General features: G+C 43.1%; 2 protein-coding genes across 3 annotated transcripts; both read right to left on the minus strand.

The window, feature by feature from the left end:
• Nucleotides 1-2,979: 2,979 nt before the first annotated feature.
• On the minus strand, nucleotides 2,980-6,169 carry PTGER1 (prostaglandin E receptor 1). Of its 2 annotated transcripts, XM_053464286.1 has the most exons (3): nucleotides 5,826-6,169; nucleotides 4,624-5,453; nucleotides 2,980-4,061 (listed from the first exon to the last, which is right to left on the minus strand). In XM_053464286.1, exons 2-3 carry the CDS (start codon nucleotides 5,434-5,436, stop codon nucleotides 3,816-3,818), a joined length of 1,059 nt encoding a protein of 352 aa, XP_053320261.1. In that variant the 5' UTR covers nucleotides 5,437-5,453; nucleotides 5,826-6,169; the 3' UTR covers nucleotides 2,980-3,815. The 2 variants fall into 2 exon arrangements, with proteins under 2 accessions (XP_053320261.1, XP_053320260.1); XM_053464285.1 differs by lacking the exon at nucleotides 5,826-6,169 and having other exon boundaries at nucleotides 4,624-5,555.
• A 10,968-nt stretch (nucleotides 6,170-17,137) lies between these two features.
• Nucleotides 17,138-25,930, minus strand: GIPC1 (GIPC PDZ domain containing family member 1). The gene is made up of 7 exons (XM_053464294.1): nucleotides 25,879-25,930; nucleotides 24,336-24,665; nucleotides 22,146-22,331; nucleotides 21,834-22,014; nucleotides 21,344-21,453; nucleotides 20,866-20,947; nucleotides 17,138-17,432 (listed from the first exon to the last, which is right to left on the minus strand). The coding sequence occupies exons 2-7, from the start codon at nucleotides 24,618-24,620 to the stop codon at nucleotides 17,281-17,283; spliced, it is 996 nt and encodes a 331-aa protein (XP_053320269.1). The 5' UTR covers nucleotides 24,621-24,665; nucleotides 25,879-25,930; the 3' UTR covers nucleotides 17,138-17,280.
• Nucleotides 25,931-26,340: the final 410 nt, after the last annotated feature.

A 26,340-nucleotide genomic window follows, 5' to 3' on the forward strand; every position in this document is an offset into this window, starting at 1 on the left:
CTCATCTAGACTGTTCCGCAAAATCCGGGACTGCGGGCAAGTATGACGATGGCTGGAGTGTCCCTCTAAAAGGTGTGAAAGCGACAATACCCATTCAAGCACTGAATGATTTTCTGGTGCTATGGATGGCCAACCACTAAAGGGTTAACCCAACTTCGAATACAATGGAAGCAGCTGGAGATAATATGATTGAGAGCATCTGGTCGTTTACCCTCAGTCTGCAGAGAATCCCTATGTCTCTGGGTCAAAATCAAACGATTCCTAGTAATTCCTACTTTTCAGATACAAGGAAATATATATATATATCGCACGGGCTTCTCGTCTTTCTCTCCCGGAAACAATGCTTTATGTCACCGCTGAACTTCACAAGGGCAAGAAACAGCAGGCTTCAAAATGTGGAATCCTCTGAAATTCCTCCGAAATGTATAAATCTATTCAGCGCTATAAACAATCCGGAAAAGGGATCAAAGAAGCACTCTATATTCCAGAATTTGTAGCAGAATGAAGCGATGGAGGGGCAGGATTAATTGTTCCTTTAACCCCAGTTTCTATAATGTTCCCACAGTCTAAAGTTTATGATAGTTTTAGCGGAATGACATGCTTACAGAATAAGCTGTAAAATGAGATCATGGGACGTTTCCGAAGCTTTACTTAGTTCAAACACGTATGAAAAAGAAATGTAGCCATAATAAAGGAAATGCCATAAAAAAAACCTATTTGTCTGAAATACAAACAGGACTGTCAATAATACTTATAGGGTCCAGCAGCCCATGACCCACAGTGGTTCCTCCTTTCTTCATGGAGCTCATGGCTGTGGAGAAAACCCAAGGTTGTTGTGGGTCCCTTACAGGGGAGGGCTGGCAGCCTAAGGCCTGGGGGGCAAGTCAAGTGACGTGGCTCCGCCCCCTCGCACTCACCTTTCACCCCTCACGCTGCTCCCATCACTATGCGGCCATCAGACTGCTGGAAAACTGATCTAAACGGCCGCTGGGTGCTGATGCCGCCGGCCGGAGCTACTTAAATCCTTTTTTTTATTTATTTAATATGCCGGATCGGCTTGCCATATTAAAAATAAATAAATAAAGTATTAAAGTAGCGCCGGCCGGCAGCATCAGCACCCAGCGGCCGTTTAGATTCGATTTCCAACAATCTAATGGCCGCATAGTGATGGGAGCAGCGTGAGGGGTGAAAGGTGAGTGCGAGGGGGCGGAGCTTTCACCCCTCACGCTGCTCCCATCACTTGGCGGCCATCGCATACGGCCGCTGGGTGCTGATGCCGCCGGCCGGCGCTGCTTTAATACTATTTTTTTTCATTTAATAGCCGATGCGGCTTGCCATATTACATTTTTAAAAAAAGTATTAAAGTAGCGCCGGCCGGCGGCATCAGCACCCAGCGGCCGTTTCGATTAGATTTCGGGCGGCCTGGGGGGCAATTGCCCCCCAGCCCAGCCCGCCCCTGGTCCCTTAGGTAACCCTGGAGTCTGGAGAGCTGTCCGTTTTTGCCCTGTGTGAAAGTCAGCCCTAGAAACAAACATTAGTGAAATAATTCTTCTCACATTTAGTTTTTATTATGTTATTTTGTAGGGAGAATCAGAAAACAGGGGGCAGAAGTCTGTCAGGGGACCGTCCCCTGACAACACATCATTGTATAGAATAAAATAGAATCAAATCAATTGTCAGTATCTCAGTGGTCCACCCATGACATCTGATATGTCTTTAATTATAACGCGATAGATACATCATGTTCAATAATTATGTTGGCCTCTGATAGAAATCAATTTCATGCTCTGAGACCATCATGGAAATATACAATTTACTTTGACTTTGCCAGCCAAAAAATGGGGTGATTAGTGGTCTGTTACACCTGCGAGGGAGGAAGCGCACTGCCAGTGTTACCGGTGGAAGGAAAACGTGAGTTGCAAAACTTTTAGCAAAAATTAAGAAACTGATACACTGCCCATCCTGTTTATAGAAAGATATAGAAAGAGGAAGGTTACCCAGAGGCCCAGAGAAAGCAGCCATTCACCCGGAGACTCTGGGTCAAACCTGGAGCGTTCCCAGGTATGTTATGCTATCAACGCATTTGTTTCTTACCAAATTGCTCACATCTCTGCTTGACAAATGCAAGTTAAGGGACCAATAGCAGCTGTCCCAACCAGTATCCCAATTCTCTAAGGCAAAGGTTAGGCCTTATGGCTGTACTGGCTGTAACCTCCTGGTGGGAGTCAAAGGTCTAATATAATGATGTTCTTTTGGTTGATTTTTCCCTCTGGCCTAAAAGGTCCTCCCCTGGATGTTTTGTGTGGTAATGTAGGTGGGAGTTAAAATAACATCAGAACTCAACCCCTATGCTGTGATTTCACCTACAGACCAGGCTGAGAGCAGGCTTCAGATAAAATCAGGGTCATGTCATCATAACCTGAGCTTCTGGAAAGATATAAACTACCAAGGAGCACCCTGTGAAGGACATACCCATGTCAGGGAATTATTCAGGTCAAGCGTTGTCTTTCGAGGCCACGGCCTGAAATCTCTGGGTCGTGGATTTTCCACTTCCACCCCATACAAATGTAAAGCAGTTGGGTCTAGGCCTCAACAAAATGCCATCAGTCCTGCCCACTGATGTTGTTAGTCCCACCTACCAATGACATTGACCCCACCCACCAACATCTTCGTCCTTCCATAAGAGGCAAGGGTCTGTGTAGCCCGAACCTGGAAGTTCCCAGGTATGGACATACCTCTTCACACAGGGAGACAAACCATACCTTCTGGCAGCCCGAGTTTTGGCAAGACAGTCCTGATTTTGGCCAATATCCCACCGTCCTGGGTAGCTGCCCCACTGTCTCGAATGTAAGGGAACACAATATAAAAAAGTGGAGTACTGCGTAGATGGAGTTAGTAGGACTAAACACTGAAACTTAAGACAAAAGCCCCAGCTCTTAGAATACTTATTGCTGGAAGCTACGAATGAACACAAAAGTCTGAACACCAAAGTTTACTATAGGGGCTTAAAACCATAGACCATACATGCAATTCCAGAATAGAGTGCTACCCCACATCACACCATGCATGGCAAGTCATGTGGACCAAGTCCCTTGTTTTTTGTTTACAGTATACTTAATAAAGCAAATAATACAGAGACGGTTATCTGTATAATTCTATAACACATATATAAACCCTGTTTGGGGTAACACAGTTAGTGTTCTTTTGGCTATGAAGGAGGCATCGAGAAACGGTACATCTTGCTGAAGTCACGCGAGTCAACATCCATGTATAACATAAGCTTGTTTTGTAGCATTGTTATTCCGCCCATGAAAATCCAATTTGCGTCAGATATTTTTAAAGCATCTGCTGTCCCCTTGAGCAGCAATATTTTTATTATTTCACTTTCTTACAAGAACATGCCCTTTCCATTGAGAATATTAATTGTTGATACATTTTCAAAATATCCCCCTCACATTGTTTAACATTGCCAGTGAGAAGCTGGAAGAGGGCAATTGAGTACAGAGCACAAATCAGCCAATTGTCCCAAATGTATTGGGGAGGAAAAAACACATTCTTGTATCTGCAGTTCCGCATAAGACCACAAGGGACACTGAGGATAAGATGCAATTAGGTCTGTAGGTAGTATTTTTTCTCTAGTTTGTTACTGCTAACGTGGCTTGGAAAGGACTGTCCAGCATGTGTTTTGCTTGCCGTGTTCATAGGCCACTGGATTCTGTTTGAATGTCAACCTGTACCAAAAAATAATGTTTTTATCGTAAACCAAGTTAAATGTTTTGCTTAAGAGATCTAGTCTCATAAAAGGGTTTTAAAGTCTATAGATGGCTGACTTCGCTGCGGTCCGAGCTCTGGAAGTCTCCGGGATCCCAACGGTTTAGCTTTCCTCCTCGGACACGTGACACTCGAACAAAGATGGCACAAAGACGGTGGAGCACAGACCGTCTCAGTAGAATGTAGACCCAAGGATCCAGGATCTGGTTACATGAAGCCAAACGTACTGTGAAAAGTAGCCAGTCTGAGCGTGGAAGAGATAGGCCAGTGTGTAACATCATCACAGAAACCTAAATACAAGAGGCAGAGTTTAAAAAAGGGGATGCAGGAGCACATAGTGGGAATAAGTAACTGTGGACTAGAACCTCCATCATGTCTGTTCAACATTTGGTTTTGTATGAAGTAGCTTGAATTCTGAGTAACATTTCTGGCTTCACAGTAATGGATAGAAAAGATGATGATACTTGCAAATGGGAAATCTAATTCTCTTCTTCTGACTTTAACCTATATTACATTATATAGGGCTATTGAAGAGAGAATTATTGAATAAAAAGTGGGACAGTGGGACTAAAGCCTTGGACCTGTTGTGTAAGTGTCATATTTTTATATTCTTAAAAAAAAAAGGAGAGAACAGACCAGTTTGGGTCAAACACTCCAGTCTGGTTTAGTAAGACTAAACCAGGAGAAAATGTGTCCATGAGGGAAGATGCTGAGACGTGAGTCATATAAATGATGAAAGGGAAAACTGACAGAAGTATCAAAGAGAAAGAAAATAGACTTACAATAGACAGAGCAGTTCACAGAGTAATTGGACTGAATTACTTAACATTGCATTTTTATTGCCTTACTCACCAACAAGGGACTCCAGCAAATACACGAGACAAGTGTAATTCCTAAAAGTTGCACCACCATCTCCAGGTCATGCGAACGTGCCCCACGTCGCCTCCTCCTTCGACCCTCCACGGAGGTTCTGAGCATCCGTGCCCTCAGGAGAGTTCCTCCAACCATAACATTACACACCAAGGCAGCAGCTAGTGATCCAAGACCTAATCCAGAGAAGAGCAGACAGAACCCAGGCGGTTCCTGCAGAAAACACCAGGTTCGTGAAGGCTGTAGTCCATATTCTCCATACCCCATCAGAGGAAGCATGGACACCAGAAGTGCCACGGCCCAAGCGAAAACCATACTAAGGCGAGCTCTGAACTGTGTCACCATAGTAGAGTGCCAAAGTGGCTTCATCAGCCCAAGACAGCGTTCACATGCCATGAGTAAACCAAGGAGAAGTGGAGAAAGACCAAAAAACACCATGCAACCACCAAGAAACTGGCACCCAACTGCTGGAAGTCCTCCATGAGAGTATAGCCAAAGGACAAAAGATCCGGTGATGAGATGTCCAGCCAAATCAGTCGTAAGCAGTCCAGATGCCAGGAGGAGGAATTGGGCTCTGGATCGTCGGAGTCTGCGAGAATGGGAGTAAGCCCTTGCCAGGATCCACAGTCCAAGTGCGTTGGAGGAAGCACCAATGGCCATTGACAGAGATGGTAGAAGAGGTCTAGAAGAGGGGGGTGGGGAGGAAGCAGATGTAGGGGTGTATGAAGGAGAAATGGGAGGCAGGGAAGAAAGGATAGAGGGGAAGGAAGAGTTGGATTGTAGAGGTGGGAACATGGGAGGGTAGGACAGGCCTGAAAACAAACGAATGGTAAGTATATGAGTAACAAACAAAGAGATTGTGATATCAAGATTATGTGGATTGGTAAATAAAGGCATGAATTCAGTGAAATGTAAGAACAAAGGAGTAACGATGTGCATGACAGGGAGATACAAGATGCAAAGCAGTGGAAAGGGAGGTAAAGGGATACAATATAAAGTTAATTTCAGCAGCTGCTACACACATTTCACCCATCACGCCCATTTAACATTTCAGCATACCCTATTCTCCCTAAGCTATCACATACTGCAGCACTCAGATACTCTCTCCTCTGACGTTGCCCCTCAGTTAAAATTATTACTGTCCCTAAATGACTAACCTTGGCTTATTTAATGCTAGTACTCACCTCAGGTACAATACTGTGGCTTCCTACGGTGTGCCAGGGCAGTCTCTAGTGTGGTTGTCTTGGGGTGTGTCTGCGATTAATTTACAGTCCATGAGGTCTGGTCCTCTCACTTCACTCTGGATAACAACAAGGATGTCACACAGAGGTCTTCTCCGTCTCTCTTCTACGTCCTGTGGAAGTCTCTCCGATGATTTGCGCTCAGTTGTTCTGTATCGCCCTCCCTCTTCCAGTTGCCTCTGTGTTATCATCAATTTATCCCTTTGCCTAATCACTCAGCTTTTTCCCTGGATGCCTCTCATCTCGTATCTCCACCTCTTACACTTTTCTCCTTTCTCCTATGCTTAGCCATAGCTCACTCTCACTTGTTTTTCTGTCATCCTCCCCTGGACGGTGCCTCCTCCTTTAAGCAGGGACCAGATACACAGAGAGAAAAAAGAGTGAAAGAGAGGGAGTGAACGGGTGAAGAAGAAAAAAGAGACAATAGAACAAAAAGACATAAACAATTGGGATCATAAGACAAACAGCGGAAATCGGCAAGAATGAAAGCAGGAGAAGAATTCCATGTCTAGGGAAGAAGAGTGTTAACACAATGGATCTGGCATGCTTACCAGTACTCAAAGAGTTAAGAAGCGTGACAGTAGACAAGACAGTGTAAGATAAGAATTATGTAGTGTGAGCGGAGCTGGAAACTTCATCTCCCTGGACATAGGACAGTATATGAGTATACCGTATCTAGGTCTGTATATTCTGTATATTACGGATCTGGAGAATATCATGTTTTACATCATTTACTTGTCGCCTGCCAGGAAACAGCTTGTTGTGCATATATCGCAGTTTAATATGTGATGGTTTCTTAAACGTTTTGCTGAATTTACCATCCACAGTTACAGTATCTGAGAATCTACCTGCTATACTGACCAATATACATTACTACCTATGATGACCTCACGTCGCAATATGTCCTTGTGTCAAAATCCACATGCTCTATATAGCCAAGGTTGTCTCCACTCAATGGTTGTGAACACCTCAGTGGTATAAATAGCCATGAAGTGGTCACCAAAAAGACCTGCTAAACACACCCCTAAAACAAAAGCGTCCTTTGGCCATCTTATGTATTTTAAGGCATACACCTGTATATTGTTCCCAAAATATCAACCTGCATCACAGTGTCACTTATTCACTGCCAATGCTTTCCATTGTGCCCTACGCCACACACCTGCTGTGGAATTATAATCTCAGATGGACTGAGCCCAAAATGAGATTGCTCCTAATCAACAAAGCTGACAATGGAAACTGTACCCTCACCCACCTGTATCTGGTTGTAATACGGTCACACTTTTACATGTTTAACTTGATAACGTCTTCTCTTCATTCAGCTACATTGACTTGTCTCTTGTGTAAACCTGTACCTTATACACATCTGCTTACTGTTACTGTGTCCATTCACTTACTAGTACTGTGTCCATTCACTTACTAGTACCGTGTCCATTCACCTACTAGTACTGTGTCCGTTCACCTACTAGTACTGTGTCCGTTCACCTACTAGTACTGTGTCCGTTCACCTACTAGTACTGTGTCCGTTCACCTACTAGTACTGTGTCCATTCACCTACTAGTACTGTGTCCGTTCACCTACTAGTACTGTGTCCATTCACCTACTAGTACTGTGTCCATTCACTTACTAGTACTGTGTCCATTCACTTACTAGTACTGTGTCCATTCACCTACTAGTACTGTGTCCGTTCACCTACTAGTACTGTGTCCGTTCACCTACTAGTACTGTGTTGTCACCATGTAAACCTGTTCTACAGTCACAATCCTCTCAACGTAAATCTTCACCCTGCCAACTTTACCATCTCAAGACCCAACCGTATAGAAAGGTTTATGGATGTCCCCTGGGGGAGAGAGCACCAAGAGGGGAATCTCATCCACCCCACCCCCTGGAAAATTTCTAACTTGAATTTCGCTCATTAGTCACAAAAAAATAAATTACAAAAAATCAGGTGCATTTTGAATAATTTAGATGTCTATTCAACCAAGCAAGTTATATTTCAAGCTCTCCTGCATCCAATTACATTTACAAACCATGTGGACCGCGGCATGACCGCACTGGCAGAATCTCACAATTCAGATGAGTATCAGAGAGGAGCGGCAGCGTGCCCATAGGAGTCACTGTGCAGAAGCTCTGCATCAATGCCCACGTCCCTCTCCGTGGAGCCCAGACAGGAATAATAAATAATATAGACCAGTTTGTCTGTGTACTGTACAGGTAAGGCTACTCTAGCATCAACCGTGATGAGCAACAATGTTGGCAGTGATAATGCTCCATTGGAATGACCGGGGCACATTAGCCTCACCCACGCTCCACCTTAACCTGGCTAGGTCCTACCCCACAAAAATTCATGGAGATGCGCATGGACAAGACTAAACCTGTACTACACGCATATTCTGCTTATAACATATAACCATCATCTACTTTGCCCTCTCGGTTTATCCACCTGTACCACATTACTAGAGTCCAAGCCGCGGTGACATCTTTTACGTTCTCTGGCCTGGATCTGACCACCGGTGTGTTATTGTTAATCCCGGACTGGTAGTCTGTTTATACTAGCCAAGTCTCGTATCCCAAGGCCCATCCCTCTTTGTCACTATCTGCTTTTATTACCGCCTGTACCTCTAATTCATTATTTATAATAACCACCACCGCACTTCCTCTCTCTCCTGTCCTACTCTATGTTCTCCTCGGCCTCCCATAATCATGACACCATCTGCCTGTATCTTTCCCTTTCCCCGACCTCCCGTTTGGCAGCGATACTCCTGTTTATCATGACTCCCGGCCTTTTGTCTGATATCAAATATAGCTACCACCCCCCTCTCACATACACAGACTCCTCCGTACGGCAGGGTGACGCTCCTAATAAGGCTTTGAATCCCTGGAGATTCCCCAATTCCAGGACCCTGGAAAACTTCATTCTTTTAACAACCCCCCACCCCATACCAAAAAAGACTTAACATAGCAGAGTATGCGTGCATGAGTAATGAAACATAGAGCCGTGTGCGCAGTAACGCGATGGGACTGCGTAAGACAGGGACGCACTATCGCAGGTGGGAGTAGTAGAGACAGGGAGAGGAATGAGAGTTCTAGGAATTGTAGGTGAGTACAGAACGTTGGTGAAGTAAGGCAGGAGCCGCCTCAATAACAGCATATCGCAGCAACAGTAGAGCGGTAACAGAAGCGGGTGTCAGAGGACCAGCAGAGCAGATGTTTATTACAGGAGTAGCAGAGACAGACGTTCTATGAGGACATCTCATAGGGAAACAGCAGGAAATAAGTGATGTACGACTCCAGTGGTGTAACACGGAATGCTGCCCCCCCGCAACCCACAGAGCCCGTGCTGGTGGGGATCTAAATGAGTATGTCAGAAGATCTGTACTAACTCACTGTATGCGCGTTATATTATTGACAAAGTAAGCACAAGGTGCCCAAAAATAAACCTTCGACGACATTTATAATAAAATAATATTGAAGCCTAATGTAAATCAGACCCTAGGGATAGAGGAGAGCTGTAAGCAGGGCCAGCCATAGATTCAGGAGAGGGCTGGCATCCTCTGGCCCTGGAAGGGGGGGGGGTGAGGGGTCAATAGTGCCTCTTGACTTTACCTGCCTGGTAACTCACACATACATAGCATCACATTCACAAAAACGTACACACTCATGGTTACACATACTTACACTAACACACACGCTAACACATTTGTGGGAGTCAACTCTGTGGCTGATGGGGCCACTTGACTTTACCTGCCTGGTAACTCACACGCACATCACATTCACAAGAAACGTACACACTCATGCTTACACATGCTAACGCATAGTCCCTCTTACACACATACCCATTCATGTTCACACACAAACACACTACACAAACACACTACACACGTACACACTCCCTCGCTCACAGCTTTATTTCTGGTGGCTCACAGTCTTTTAGCAGCCTCTCTTTTTCACTTCTCATTACATGACCCCAGACCGGTCCAAAATTGAGAGCAATAGTTTATTCACTTGGGTTTATGGACCAAAGGGGAAAAAAAAAGCCTAACAGCTGCTTTTACAGAAGACGTGTCACCTTTCACAATATTATCGTCCACCAATTTGTTCACAGGCCTACTTTTTAGGTCACAAGACAGCTTACGGATTGGTGTAAATACAGCTTAACCAGTTTTACAGGAAAGGCAGAGGGCACCGAGGGCTGTACGGCTGGCAGGAGAGGTAGAGCGAGAAGGTTTTTGCGCACAGGTGTAGCAGAGTACACCGAGGACTGTGCTTTACGGGAATGGTTGCCAATATCCATGCAGATTTTCAGGACTAGATCAGTAACACTGAGTTCCTCTGGATTACAAGAATAGCAAAGGGATCCGGGAGTTCGAACAGGGAACACGAATAAAATAACATTCTTTGACGAATCAAGTCCATTCATTTTACGACGCGTGGCGTCGGAGGAGACTGAGTTGGTGACTCAAGGCTCTCTGGCTGAAGTGGGTGTGATATTTTGCAGGTTCTTGGCCAGAAAGGGTTAATGGAGAGATGTTCTGCAGGCCTCTGGGGATTTAGGGGCTCTGAGTGTTTAGGGAACTGCTAATCTCCTCTCTTAGCCAGCTGAGAAATTCCCACACATACAACGCTTCCCTAAACAGAAGCGCCCTACATGAAACACAAAGCATCAGCCAACACGCATACAAACCCGGGTTAGCGACCTTTTCGACGGAAAAGATCTCAAGACGACAGGATTCTGGATGAAACTTCTAAAGGATTTCACTCAACGGACGTGCGGTCTGGCTTTCCAATAAAGAGATGTAAACGTCTATGTATTTACCGTATGGACTACCACACACGGTCCCTGGGGTCTGACAATCCGGTTTGGTAAAAACACACAAACATATAGAAAGGATATATCAATCAGCGCGCAGCCCATCAGACACATCGCGTTTTAAACATAAAGATTATTCTCTTCCGTGATGGGTGTTAACAGCGTTGCAGTGATTACTGTTAAGAGAGTACTCCAATGGGATATGAATTAATGATAAGGATGAGATAAGGCTATATAGATACAGATCACTCCCTAGACAAAGGGAGGGGAACCATTCAGTCTGGGCATAGAACAGAGCCATACCCATCTGATCAGATGTATCAGAGAAAGTGTCCTAGGCTATAATATCCAGAAAAGTGGCGTGATCAGCCATGTTCTGAGCGCTATTCCAAAAGGTTTGGACCGGCATCAGAGATTTACTCCATGTAACAGATGAGTTGGAGCTCCACGACGTATAAGTAGATGATAGAGAAGTACACCATGCACCGAAAGGAGTTGCACAACTACATGGAAAAGAACAGTAACGAGCTACGCACAGAGACGGGGCAGAGCACTGTGCCACCTACAAGAGACCCGCGCAACGAGGACACGGGGAATCGGCAGAAAAACAATACGAACAGAGAGAAAGTAGAGCCCAACACCAAGTCGTGCAGTCTGAACAATGCAGGACTCAGACACGGCGTTGTGATCCATAGAGTGTTAGATCACACAGAGAGAAGTCAGAGTTCTACATGTTTTTTAAAAAAAAAATGTTTGAAGAGACGGAAGTCTTACAAACACAAGTTATGCCGTTTTTTTAAAGAGCAATACGTAAAGAGCTCTTTTATCTATACAAAGAGTTGCATTTGATAAGATTGATCATCAGATTCTAACGGAATGCTAGTCTGGGAGGTAAAGTTCTAATGTGGTTTCATTCATTCCTCACAATCAGATCGCAGAGAGTATGTTCAGGAATATGGTCTTCAGCTCCCACAGTACTAACTTGTGGAGTACCACAGGGGTCTATTCTATCTCCCACTCTACCCGCCATACACATGCTGCTACTGGGGGATATAATCAGCCGGCATGGCTTAAGATATCACTGCTATGCGGTTAACACGCTACTTTATCTCACCATTGCACCAGGAACTAAGCATCCAACATCACAATAGATGGAAAATAGCTGGTTAAAGTTAAACCCTGACAAGACAGCAATCCTGTCAATCAGAGGAAAAAGCATAACCTGACCAATCTTATTAAATGCCAACCCATTTGGTGTAAAGCTATATTAAAAAAAAAAAAAAAAAAAAAAAACATAGCCAGGATAAGACGCCTAATCCCACCAGAGGATACTGTCACCCTAACCCATGCTTTTGGGACATCTGGCCCGGATCACTGCAAGGTACTATAATTAGGCCGCCATGAAAAGGAACTCCATGCAGATGAGCCAAAATGCAGCAGCCAGGCAATTAACAAATCAGCCCCGCTCATGCCATATCACACCTATTCTCCTGTCACCTGGAGGATTCGGAGAATGGGGGAAAGCACTGCTTCCCCCAGAGTCCTCTGGGCCAAACCCAGAGAGTTCTCCAGTATGCAGATGGCTCGCTTTACTTGGTGCAACACCCTGCCAAGTCTCTGTGGGATATGGAAAGCAAAGAAACCATCAAGGGAGGACTGACACCTTTATGGACTGGGGACCCACTGGCCACCCAGGACTCTATATCAGCCCCACCATTATGTGTTTATCTTACACTAATACTCACACTCTCACATCTGGGCATATCCTAGTCGACACCTGCCGTTCCTTCCGATTGCACGAGGTGCAGGCTGTCCTGGTGTCTTCGGACCCTGGGTACAAGAATTTGAACGAGCTCGGGGAGCAATTGCCGCCAATCTCTCCCCTTGGAAAGAATACAGCACGCCTTACAAGGAAGCATTTAGAATGTGTACAAACAGAAGACTGTAGGACATGGTGCATGTTTGCACTGTTGATTGTAACCACAGACTGAACTGTAATTAACAGCGATGAATAGCTGTGGAAAGGGTACACAAATAAAAGCTCTGAACCAGAGTGGCCGTGACACTTTCTCCTGCTCGGGGACACTTTATCCATCACTGAACAGCTGTTTAACGTTCTCAGTGTCGTCAACCAGCTGTCGTCACAATTGTTGATAATTAAAAAGACTATATGAAAAACTAAGTTTGCAGGGCCAAAGGTTCCAGAGGACAGGAGATATATAGTACATAATAGATTACCTGTTGTGAAGAATGACACAAAGAATTTACAGGAATCCCTACAGGATTTCCCTTCTCACAAATTGAGTCATTCATAGCACCATAGTAATTTAGGTTGAAGGACACCAAGGTCAAACCAGCAACTTTCAATGGTGTTCCTGATTGGTTATTGAATCAACAAGCAAACAGCCAATCATCATTTCCTTATAACCTTTTAAATCATTCAGTCCATATTTAAATACATCAGTTCAATTTGATACCATAGCCTCTGGAGTTAGTGGATTCCCCAGCTCTATTGTTCTTACTGTTAAGAACCCTTTTTCGCTGCTTTGGGCGAAAATTCAATTTTCTCTTGGGTTTTGTATTGTCTTTTAATGAACAGGTCATCATATAGAACAGTATGTACATGAGAAACCTACATGTATTCCTAAGTCACTCATTTAATGATTTCCTTAACACAACCCCATTTAAGGTATAATTTGCACTTGTATTTGTTCCCAAATGCATAACTTTACTTTTGTAAGCGTGAAATCTCATTGGCCACTTGGCTGGCCAGTCCTCCAATGTGACCAAATTCCATTGCGGTCAAGTAGTGTTCAAACAGAGGCCATAAAGACAAAAGGTTTTCCAAGAAGATGGACAACACCAGTGACCATGGGCACCATAGAAGAAGAGCAAAAAAATGGAATTACAGAACGTAAAAAAAACAACAAAGATCACTCCAAAACGCACTTGACCAGATGCAGAAGGAAGACAGAAATATGTGCACAAGAAAAATGGAAGAGATAATAAAAATGGATGCATGAAGGGAAGAAGAGATGTGGATCTGGTGCACACGGGGCACACAGGTAACTCTCCAGACTTTGTTAATCTAGCATTCCAGATTTTGCCAGCAAAACCCTCCCAGGGAACCAGTCCGTAGCAGAATACTCTGGCTGAACGTTGGGTTTTTACCTACTGCCAAGTTATCTTTATAGTTCAACAGTAGATAAAAGGATTACCTGATGCCGAAGTAAAATGTGGCTACAGAATAACACAGAAAAACCTAACGAGAAGTGCAAAAATGTAGCATACAGGCAACTCATGGCTCCTTAAACAGGTGTTTTAGATAGGCTGAAGGATCCTTTGTTGTAATATCTGGACTGCATGATTAAGGGTAACTCAATACAAATGGAGCCCAGCTGGCCAAAAACTAACACACATGCACAAAGACAAAAGACAATGCTAAATGGCTGTGTATAAAATGATTTTAATAAAAGGTCTGGTTTACTTTTACTTTTTCATACAGTCAGATGTTTAGGATAATCTGAGATGAGAACAACATGGTTAATAAATCCCCATATGCTAAAGAGGACGTGTCAGTAAACAAGAGGAAAAAATCCTAAAAAACAATCCAAAACGATCCATTAAAGGGAAAAAAAAATAAAAAATCAGTAGAGCATAAAAATGCGTCTACGTTTCTATTTAAATGTACTTTGGGCTTTTTGAGCCCGTTGCAGTAGTCAGTTTCATATTTTCACTATTCTAGAAGACATGTTTACAATTATTTTTACAATAATTGGTAATTAAAAATATATTTTTTTATGCTGTTATGCAAAGTTGTCTGGGGAAAACAGTATGCCAGTGATAAAAGACAATAACTTTCTTCAGTATAAATCATATTTACCTCTTTACGTTTTATTTTTTTTGTACATTTGGTATTGTACATACATGAAGTATGAAAGTTATGTGACATTTCTCCTTTAGGTCTATGGAACAAACTCAAAAGAGCTTACATGATAAGAAATATCGGTAGTGTAACAATAATATCTTTACAGTTAAACAACAGTACGTTATAAGCACTTGTGCATTTAAAGGATAAACCTCCCTGCGGGCAAGGAGATCCATCATGTAGAAATATACAGAGAAGTCACGTAACATTTTCCAAACCCAGATTCCAAACCCATAGATTTTTAAATTGCTGATCAACTTCAGATTTAATAGGCAATCAGGCTTACCAGATTGGAGTGTTCCTCTCTCTCTCTCTCTCTCTCTAAAGGTTTAATGATGTAAAAATGACAGGACACTTAAAAGGTTTTTCAGGGTCTACCTTAACAGCCTATCAGCGCCTGCTTTGGTGCCACGTTAACCAAAAATAGAATAGAATTGCCCTTTGTAATCCTAAAGAATGACAGATACTATGTTAACGGCGTTGTGGGGTGTTTACAGGTATACATATCCGACGTTGTACTAACAGGATCCGGCTTTCTCTGGCGTGGACTCCATTGTAGAGTATGGAAAGAAAAAGGTTTGTTCTTAATCAAGGTGGGATTCCACGGCTCACCCAGGGTGACAACGTTCCTCCTTTCACCATTGACTACATGAAAGTCTTGAGGAGGGGGCAGTTAGTTGTTTTTCTTTAAACGCTTTCATTGTGTAGCTCATTGGAACTCAAGAATATTTGTTTCGTAGTCACCATACAAAAATAATAATCTTAATAAAATAAAAAAAAAAAGGAGGTATCAGCACAAAACACACAGACATTCTTCTACAGGCGCACGGGAAAGCCGGCAGATGTGGGGAATGAGCTCTGCGCCACCATCATGCTAATACGCCATCAAGCCAAAGGGCCAAGCCACATAGACCAGCAGAGTAGGTTGGGGCTAGTGGGGAACTATCAAAATACACAAATATATAATATGTCATAAAAAAATAGTTACTGTAAAACCCCTTAACTTTAGTTGTACTTTTGCAGTTGGCTGATAAAAATAAATTGAATAAAGTATGGATGGGGCAGCTATGCATTTTACTGAATTTTAAGCCTAGTGTGCCCCCTGCTGGTCTTAGTCTTCTTTGGAGAGCACCAAGCATCATAGTGGATAGAGGAGTGTCTGACCGTCTACTGAGCCCCCCCAACTTTACCCCAACGTAAAATCAGGGGCAAAAAAAAAAAAAAAAATCAGGACTGCAGCTGTTTTCACCTCCATATAAAATTCTCTATTAAATAAAATTTAAAAAAAAATACAAAAACAAAAAATCCACCACATTAATCATATCACGGGAGGAAATCAATGTATTCATATATTAGATTATATCCCCTATCCCAAATGCCAACATGACACACAATGATTCAAAGCACCCAAAAACATAAAGTACAAAATGTTAGGCACCAGCAATAAAAAAGTTACCTGGCTCCAGATATATTATATAAAGAAAATATAAAATCAGGATTATATATGTATTTCCGCAAATTTGCAAGTTAGAGAGACACGGTCAATAAATGAGACTTAGATCACGGCTTTTAAACATTTTTAAATAAAAATAATGCCTGTTCACCTAAAGCAGCCGCATCACCAAAACCAAACCGGATATCAACCATCAGAGCAAAACGCCTACACATCCAATTCACATTTTTTTATTTAAATATCATATGGCTATCGGTAAGATATCAGCGATAGGTGGTTAACTAAACCATCTTCTATTTCCTGCTTTCTACGTCAATCAAAATAGGTTAACAAATTAAAATTAGTAGTAAAAATGAGCAGCCTTTGTTCCGCACATCATTTAACAGAAAGCAAAAAAATAAAAAGGGCCTTCCTTTTAATTTTAATGCTATGTTTTTTTTTTTGGCGGCAGGTCACCTAATATTACAGGCACTTTATTGCGGTATTGCTTACAAGTTGTGTTTAGAACTCATATTGCATGATTAGCAATCATAAAGTTAGTATTTCAACAAAACACACATACATATACAAATATTCTATGTTACACACCATTTAAATGCACAAAAACCCGCTTTTTTTAAACATAAAACCAACCACAGAAAGGCTTGTTTAAGACATCTATTCTACGTAACAGTAAGATCTACAAATTACTTTTTTTTAACCAAAGAGGGACTCGGTGACATCAGCTGCGCTGTTCGCTGTAGGAGCCACGTGAGAGATCCCTTCATCAAATAACCTTAGTTCTTAGAAATCACATTTTATAAAATAAGTTTTTTTTAGTGTTATTCATGTATATTAATCCAGCGAGACACAATGCCCTGGAATGTAGAGGGGTTTGTATTCGGCACGTAGAGTTACTTACATGTACTTATTGTACAAGTCCTCGCTGTGAGGAAAGGGAGGATGGATGGAACACCCAAAAGAAGAAGATTAGAAGCATCCAGTAAAGTGATTTGTGACCGGAATAATACGCCGTGACAACCTAATCATTCAGGAGTCATTTCTGGGACTAGCAGCTGGTTTATACAAGTCCAGGATCCATTTACATGTTTGCGGCCCTCAGACAACCCTCCATGCTCAATGCACTTGGGGTTAAAGAGGACTACTGGTCAAGCAGCAGATGTGTCCCTCACTTCGAGGCAGCAGGGGATTCAGAAGGTCAGGTGTAAGGTCAGTATCGGCCAGCCTTGGCATCGCCTATTGCCCCCCAGACATCAAATACAAACTCGTCTGGAAAAGCAAAGTCTCCAAGCGTGCGATCTATGGCCTGAGAGAAATCATCAGGGTTCAGCTTGTCTATCCCAAGCTCCACCATGGTTCCAGCTGCAAGGAAACAAATAACGTTACTAGAAGACATCCAATCAAGACTAAAAGTGTCATCTAAAACAGATTCTCAAGGTAGAACAGCTTCTAGGGTTTTTTCCCATAAATGTCTCAATTTTAACATATCGCAATATGCACAAACACCAGCTGCATTTACACCGATCAGCATTAACTTTGTCAGCAAATTTGAGCTACAGTCCCTCGTCTATTGGATTTGAGCACATGGGCCAGCCTTCGCCCCTCCATGTTCATCAATGAGCCCTGGCCGTCCATGACCCCATCGCCGGTTCACCTCTTTTCCTTCCTCGGACCACTTTTGATAAATACAGACCACTGCAGACTGGGAACACCTCACAAGAGCTGCAGTTTTGGAGACGCTCTGACCCAGCCGTTTGGGTCAAAATACGTCCCCTTCTTACAACGGATAATACGTCTTATAAGTAACAAATGAGCCTAGCTGCTTTTCCTACTAGTTTGATAACTCTAGATCAGGCATGTCCAAAGTCCGGCCCGCGGGCCAATTGCGGCCCGCGTTCCGGACTGATGCGGCCCCCAAGTGAGCCACGGGACTTGGCGTCATCAGCCGGCGCAGGGAGAAGAAAAGCGCGAGATCTGGGCTTTCCTTCTCCCTGCGCCGGCACACACACACACACACACAGCGGTGGGCGCGGCTTCAGTGTTGTGCGCCGGGATCTGACAACAAACCCCGGCGCACAACAGCTGTTGCCGCGCGGATCGCAAGGGAGCAGTATCGGAGGTATACTGTCCGGTAAAGACCTCCGATACTGCTCCCTTGCGATCCGCGCGGCAACAGCTGTTGTGCGCCGGGGTTTGTTGTTAGATCCCGGCGCACAACACTGAAGCCGCGCCCACCGCTGTCCGTGCCCTCTGAACCCCGTGCCCTCGGAAGAAGACAGAAGAACTGAAGAAGAAGAGGAGCGAAGAGCAGGAAAAGGAGCTGTAAGGAGAAAAGAGGAAAGGTAGGAAAGCATACAGTGAGAGTGGATTGGTGTATGTGTGTGGATTGGTGTATGTGTGGATGTGTGGATTGGTATGTGTGTGTGGATTGGTATGTGTGTGTGGATTGGTGTATATGTGTGGATTGGTGTATGTGTGTGGATTGGTGTATGTGTGTGGATTGGTGTATATGTGTGGATTGGTGTATATGTGTGGATTGGTGTATATGTGTGGATTAGTGTATATGTGTGGATTGGTATGTGTGTGGATTAGTGTATATGTGTGGATTGGTATGTGTGTGGATTGGTATGTGTGTGTGGATTGGTGTATGTGTGTGGATTGGTGTATGTGTGTGGATTGGTGTATGTGTGTGGATTGGTGTATGTGTGGATTGGTGTATGTGTGTGGATTGGTGTATGTGTGTGGATTGGTGTATGTGTGTGGATTGGTGTATGTGTGTGGATTAGTGTGTGTGTGGATTGGTATGCGTGTGGATTGGTATGTGTGTGTGGATTGGTGTATGTGTGTGGATTGGTGTATGTGTGTGGATTGGTGTATGTGTGTGGATTGGTGTATGTGTGGATTGGTGTATGTGTGTGGATTGGTGTATGTGTGTGGATTGGTGTATGTGTGTGGATTGGTATGCGTGTGGATTGGTATGTGTGTGGATTGGTATGTGTGTGGATTGGTATGTGTGTCTGTGGATTGGTGTATGTGTGTGGATTGGTGTATGTGTGTGGATTGGTGTATGTGTGGATTGGTATGTGTGGATTGGTGTATGTGTGTGGATTGGTGTATGTGTGTGGATTGGTGTGTGTGTGTGGATTGGTGTGTGTGTGGATTGGAATGCGTGTGGATTGGTATGTGTGTGGATTGGTATGTGTGTGGATTGGTGTGTGTGTGGATTGGTGTATGTGTGGATTGGTGTATGTGTGGATTGGTGTATGTGTGTGGATTGGTATGTGCGTGGATTGGTATGTGTGTGGATTGGTGTATGTGTGTGGATTGGTGTATGTGTGTGGATTGGTGTATGTGTGTGGATTGGTGTGTGTGTGTGGATTGGTGTGTGTGGATTGGTGTATGTGTGTGGATTGGTATATGTGTGGATTGGTATGCGTGTGGATTGGTATGCGTGTGGATTGGTATGCGTGTGGATTGGTATGTGTGGATTGGTAAATGTGTGAGAGTGATGGGTGTTATGCTGTACCATTTCCAATGTATTTTTCATTATATAATTATGCTCTAAAGTACATCATAACTCCCATCACTCTATGCTGTTCCATACAGTGGCAGAGCTGGGAGACAGAGGCCTTGCACCCCCACCACAGGACTCCTGAAAGGTAAGTGAACTTCAAAGAGGGAGAGGGTAGATAGTTAGGAGGGGTAGATAGGGAGAAGGGAGTGAGAAGGGGTAGATAGGGCAGAAGGGAGCGAGAAGGGGTAGATAAGGCAATCATACTCCTATCATGCCAAGTCTGCGAGTGCCTCCTGGAATCTGGGTATGCCTGGGCATGATAGGAATGTGATTGCTGTTAACAATTATATATATATATATATATATTGTTATTTAATTGTTTTGTCCTATTTTGGTGTGTTACTTACTTTAAATAAAAGTGTTAGATTTTTTTTATGGTGTGTGTGGGGGGTCATATTCAGTTTCGGCCAGGTAGTTTTAAAGTGTGTGTGGGGGGGGGGTGCCACATACAGGATCCGCCCCGGGTGCCAAATACTCTAGGTACGCCCCTGCCCTCCCCTACACAATTTCTTCATCAGATGCCCTTGTGGCTGTGTGTGCCGGCGCAGGGAGAAGGAAAGCCCAAATCTTGCGATCTCGGACGTCGCTAGATTTGGGCTTTCCTTCTCTGATGAAGAAATTGTAGGCAGTGGCGGAACTACCGGGGTCGCGACTGCGACCGGGCCCTGGAGTTCTGCCAGTCGGTGGGGCCCAAGGGGGGCCGAGCGGTTGCTGAAGAAGGAGAGTGAGAAAGGGATAGATGTGGTATGCCGTTTTCAATAAACTTTGCATAAAATAGTTAATTTGCATTTCATTTTAATGGTTCAGAAAATGTCAGGCAAAATGGTCGGCCCTCGCACATGTTCACTTCATCAAATCTGGCACTCTTCGAAAAAAGTTTGGACATGCCTGCTCTAGATCATAGTAAATATTACCTCTACTGAAACATTCAAACAGGAGAATTTTAGATTGAACAATCTGTTTCCATACCTTATTTGAAAACACTATATTTTACGGATACCAAAAGATAGAGTTTGTAGTCAAAGCCGATACCTTTTATTGGGCCAACAAAGAAAAAAAATAAAAAAGTACTATCACTAAAGCTTTTGAGACATCAGATTGAAGATGAGACCTCTCTGATATCCTGAAAGCTTAAGCGATGGTAAATCTTTTTCTATGTTAGTCCAATAAAGATGATGCTAACAGATAAATACATCCCAACGATGGACATGCAGGACTCACCCAGATCACTGTCTCGGATTCCCATATAACTCTCAAGGAGATCATCGACTTTCTGGATAGCTTTTTCTTCTATAACAGACACCTACAGGGAAAGAGGCAACGTATGGGTGAAAAAGTCAGGCACGGGACAAGAATCCACATCCTCACGGGATTTGCAAACCACAAACACACAACGCCCTGCTTTGTAAAACCACCTCTACACAAGGAAGTTTCCACCTTACAGAAACACTTGGCACCCACATCTCCTGTACGTAGCTGTACCTCAATCGGACACTTAAGGTCCTGAGTCCCCACCACTTTTCCATACACGCACCTTCAAAAGGTTTTATCTCAAAGCATTCTTACTCCCATTTTTGGCATTCCCAGCCTCAATTACACCAGATATTGAGGTGAAGCATTAACATAGCAGACAGGCATCTAAAACGTGTGATTTTGCATGTTTGAAGCCCCCCATGTGCCATAGACCCCTCTTTCTCACCAGCTCCTCCACTGTAGGGGGTCCCTTAGATCTGAGGCGCAGCGTTCCTCTCCCAGACTGCGACATGCCGGAGCGGATACCCACTGATCCAGATCGATGCGAAATCATGTCTGGGAAAGATGAGAATTATATAGTTTACGAAAATGGGTTAGGCCGTTTTCACAAGATCCAAACCCTCCACAAAAATAAAAATAGAAAATGAATGATAATGTATACATGTTATTAACTTCACTAAGGTGGATCAGTGGTAGATATGACTACAGTGAGGGAATGTAAGCATGCGCGGCATAAAGCTATCCTGAATGTAAGACCAAGGATTAACGCTGAAGAAATAATGTCTGGCACACAGACAGTCCAAGATAACTATGCTTTACTTATGGGCCCCCGCAACTATAAGAGTTAGAAGGGCATATTCTTTCATCTGAAATATTGAGACGGTGAGATAGCTTCGGAGCTCCATGACATGTAAACACAGAGTTTATCTATATACCAAAGGCCTTCCTTGGCTCGCACAGTTTAAGGGTGAACGGTCTTCCTTTGGGCAGCTCCTTCAGAGTCCTGGCCACCTCAAAGTGACGACAACCTATCAGGTTCTTTCCATTGATGGATTCGATCATGTCACCAACACCGATTAGCTGGATCTGATGAATAATGCTGCCCTCTTTGATGCGCTAACAAAAAAAAGACAAGGAATAGGAGTCAACGATTAAAACAGTGGTAATAGTGAAAGGCTTCGTAAACACACAAACCAATATCGCCACAAGATATGGAAGCCACCAGGGACAGCGGAGCTGGTAAGTACCTTGATGAAGGCATAGCCAGCACCGTTATCAGTAATCGTGAGTCCCAGGGAGTCCTCAGATTTAAAAACCTCTAACTCCTTCTTCTGGCCTCGCACGTGGGCAAAGATGAAGTCCTCCAGACCTATCTGGCCTCCCAGAAGCTTGTCCATGTCTAGCCGGTGAGTGTTTAGCGTACAGAACATAACCTGAGGGTTAAAACAGACAACATTTAGACAGAAATATAGTAGAAGAGTAGGTCAAATAATAATTCTAGGCCTTTTGTTAATGGGCGCATCAAGTTGGAAGACATGGTTAACACACTGAAACTAACATTTGCTAGAGAGGGATCGATACTAGCTCCCTCGTGTCATGTCTTCATTCTTGCACTGAATGCCATTTATTTCCTCCATATGTTAGGTATGGTCCTGGCATTGGCTTCTCATTCTAGAGCTTTGTCTAGAAGGCTCTACAGAATTGACCAAGCCATTATACCCGTACAAGCCCCTGTAACGTAAGAGGTGACCAAAAGGAATCTCTGGAGATCACTGAACTACACCTGGAATTTTTGGATCCCTTACTATTTGTTGATTTATATAGCGCCGCCATAGTCTGCAGCGCTGTACAATTTATAAACAAGATATTAAGTAGTGCACCGCATAACAATTGCGTTGCATGAGTAACCCTGGATGTTTGAGAGTTAAACACGTTTGTTGCCAATGTATAAACTGTTAATAACGTGTAATGTTCTGCATTCTCATTCTTTATCGGATGTCTGTTTAAAATCTGCAAAAACAAATCCATACTTAATACACGGATCCTAGGACAGCCATATAAATATTTCCAAATACAAAAAGAAAAAAGTAAGTGTCCCTGCCAAGAATACAGAGCAAGCCTTCACATTAATCACAGACAAGTAATGCTGGCCAGTTGGAGACACATTATAATTTATTAGCTTCAAGTAGCCGTGTAGAGCGACCTGAATGACCCCCCCAAGGAGCAATTAATGGTTAGTAATTGATACGTATTTCAATGCCATCCACAAAACAAAATGATACAAAGTAAACTCTATGACTCACTAGAGCACTGTATGTGCTAAAGAATAGAATGGCTATGTCTTAATCATCCAATCTGACTCTCTGACTAATGAAAGTTTATGGAGGAATGGACTTCACTAGCACCGCCGTAAAGATTCAGCTCTGTGTCAAAAGGGACTTATTCGCTAAACGGAGACTGCTTTATTTAACTCCTCTGTAACTATACATTATACAGGGCCAGCCAAGCTCTTACAGCAGGCAGTCACTGGGGTGGACTCTTCATAAAGTGAATTTAAAGCTTTAATGAAACCCCCCAAATATCACATGGCTGACAACAACGGCAGCGTCCAGGACTTAACATAAAGGAGGTTTACTGGAGCAAACAGATATAAAACCAGGCCGTCGGCGCTTCTATTTACAGCACTGCGATTTATGCTCAGTTTCTGTCCTCTGTAAATTGTAGATCGGTAAAACCTGAAGAAACACTGAACACGAACCATATTTACATACGGATCTCGGCAGGTAAATCATGCCTCTACGCTGTAAGTAATGTGCTGACTGATGTTAGCCGGGACTCTGCCCCACCCTACAATTTTTTCTTACTTACCCTTATAAACCTTTTAAATAAAAATAAAGAAAACGCTGCTTGTACCCCGTTACATAGACATCCCCCGTTACATAGGCATCCCCCGTTACTGGGTAGGCTTATAACGTCCCCCATACATCTACGAGAAATCCGATTACTGCACGTGCCTATTGTACCATTCCTTTTTTTTTTTTTTAAAGAGTTAAAGATGCCTGGCTGCGCTCCCTTCATACATTATGGTTTGAGTTATACATTTGTTTGCAATTATTATTGCTATTGTTTTATATAGCGCCATCAAATTCCGTAGCGCTGTACAATGGGTAATGCGACAAGCCCAGTAAAAGTATCAGCGAGATCTTCTAAATTTAACCTAGAAACACAGAATTTGACATTAGATAAAACTTGGCTCATCTAGTCTGCCCATTTTTTTTCCCTGATGCATAGATTCTGACCTTGATCAGTCGTTAAACTCAGGATAGCCATATGCCTATCCCTCTACCACCTCTGATGGAAGGCTGCATCCTTTATCCACCACCACCCGGTAGACTAACTAAAACTTCTATGTAAATGAGCATCACAGACTTACGTACCTCTCCCATGGACAAATTGAACGCCTCTGCTATCTTGCTATAGAGCTCTTTCACGTTGCCGAAGCCTTCGATTCTGCCCGTCGGGCTGCCATGTGCCAGCTGCGCGTGGAACACCAGTCTCGGGCGTAGGGCAGGGGCAGGAGGGGGCAACCCAGGTGCAACTGGTGATAGAGTCCCACCAGAAAGACCACCTGTTTGGGATACCCCCAACGCACTTCGCTCACCGCCATCTTCCTCCTCCATCAGAGGAGAAGCCTTCTTCTTACGACCAAGACCCAGCGGCATTAGTGCGCCCCCCAATACGACGTTTCCCGAAGTAGGCTTCACAGGCTGCAGCGAGAGACAAGAACAAAAGATTGACGAACGGCTTTAACATACGTGTGGAAATTATTTAACCGCTTATATACCGATGCTACATTATATACAGGGTGGAAATTGTGAATTACAGAACTACATAAAAATATATTTAATATAAATCTTCCCCCCTCCCCAAAAAATGAAATAAATCGCACACCAAAGTTAATTATTAACTTGGATGGAAAATGTCAAAATTAAGAGTTTAGTAAAAAAACAAACAAAAAAAAAAAACACACACACATTAAAGCGCACAAGTTGGCAGATAATATTTGTTTTGCTATTCTTTAGTGATTATTAGATACATGGTATTTTGTAATCGCTTATTATACGATCGACAAGCATTTTTTTTTTTGTCTGTGAAAGCAATTAGAGACAAAGAATTTGACGGCAAGCAGGAACCATTCGTCGCGTCTAGTCTGCTAATTCTCCCTAGTGTAAAGACTCAGACATCGATCGGTCGTCGGTCTCATCGCAAACCACTCGCTTCAGGAGGCTCTTCCGCTCATCTAGCACCCACTCAATAAATTAAAAAACATCCTTACATTACGTCTAAATTCCTGGTTTATTGTTATCAATCGTACAACGCTACAGAACGACGCTGTATAAAACAAAAAGAAAATAGGCTAAATTATTCTAAAAAAAATTATATATATATATAAAGTGGCGTATCCTGGTTATTCTTTCTATTATTTCACCATTTCGATAATATTTTTTCCATGTCTTATTTTTTTTTCTTCTAAAAAATAAAAAAAATAAAAAAAATAAAAAAAATAAATCACAATCTTAAATAAACCATTATTACGGGCGAATCCTGGCAAATGTCATCTATATAATGCGTCTGTATGAAGGGGGCTATATAACACGTTGACAATGCAGTAACAGGGAAGCTCACCTGTAAGGAACTTTAAAAGGCCCATGGGGAGGGGGGTGTCAAAAAAAGCCAAAATGAAAAGCCTTCTGCATTCCTATGTCATGAAACTGTTTAAGGCAATGATGCATTTAGTGAGCCAAATTTCTCATTTTTCCCCCCAAATGTATTTAATTTCTCTCTCACCCCTGTGTCTCTATCCAGAGACATGAAACATATAACAAGACAAGCACGCATAACACAACCTATGCACACATATGTATATAAACCTACATCCGTTTAAGCCTATGGAATTCACACTATCTCCAGAGTACTTACGTCGGTGTGCCCCAAAAAGCTTCCGACTCTGTCTTCCCGGTACCGCTTCCGGTTTCGGTGACTATCCCAGCATTAGTCAGTGGAGGTGGGGCTGCGAAAGCATCAGGGATAAAGGCTGACCAATGGTAAACAAGGGCTGTATAGGAAAGGGGCGTGGTTAGAAGAAGCGAACGCTAAACGTCCGATAGAGAATGAACCGTTGTCAATAAAGCTTCGTTGAAGGGCTGTAGAAAAAAAACGGGAATTGTTTTCGTTGTTACCATGGTGATGGTGAAGTAAGTGAGCGCTACCACGGACTCCATCTTATTAAGGGAAAAGGAAGAAATCTTCAGGGAAGAAAGGCTGTTTTTTTAATTACTGTTTTACATTGAAATTGATTTCGGGTAGGTAACAGCTTATTCACACAGCGACGAATGCTTGAACTGGTTACTATAAATTTGCATATTTATGTTAATTAGAATT

Source organism: Spea bombifrons, chromosome 4, assembly GCF_027358695.1.
Source record: "Spea bombifrons isolate aSpeBom1 chromosome 4, aSpeBom1.2.pri, whole genome shotgun sequence".
Lineage (NCBI taxonomy): Eukaryota > Metazoa > Chordata > Amphibia > Anura > Pelobatidae > Spea > Spea bombifrons.

Bases quoted from the DNA above. Each gene is read 5' to 3' on its own strand.
- PTGER1 (XM_053464285.1), bottom strand. From the start codon at position 5,538: ATGCCTTTATTTACCAATCCACATAATCTTGATATCACAATCTCTTTG. The intron at 4,062-4,623 runs GTGAGTAAGGCA...TCTTGTATTTAG, and splicing joins TTTGCTGGAGTCCCTTGTTG to GTTTCTGTGATGATGTTACA.
- GIPC1 (XM_053464294.1), bottom strand. From the start codon at position 24,620: ATGCCGCTGGGTCTTGGTCGTAAGAAGAAGGCTTCTCCTCTGATGGAG. The intron at 22,015-22,145 runs GTACTTACCAGC...TTTTTTTGTTAG, and splicing joins CTGGCTATGCCTTCATCAAG to CGCATCAAAGAGGGCAGCAT. The intron at 20,948-21,343 runs GTGAGAAAGAGG...CTTTCCCTGTAG, and splicing joins CCCCTACAGTGGAGGAGCTG to GTGTCTGTTATAGAAGAAAA.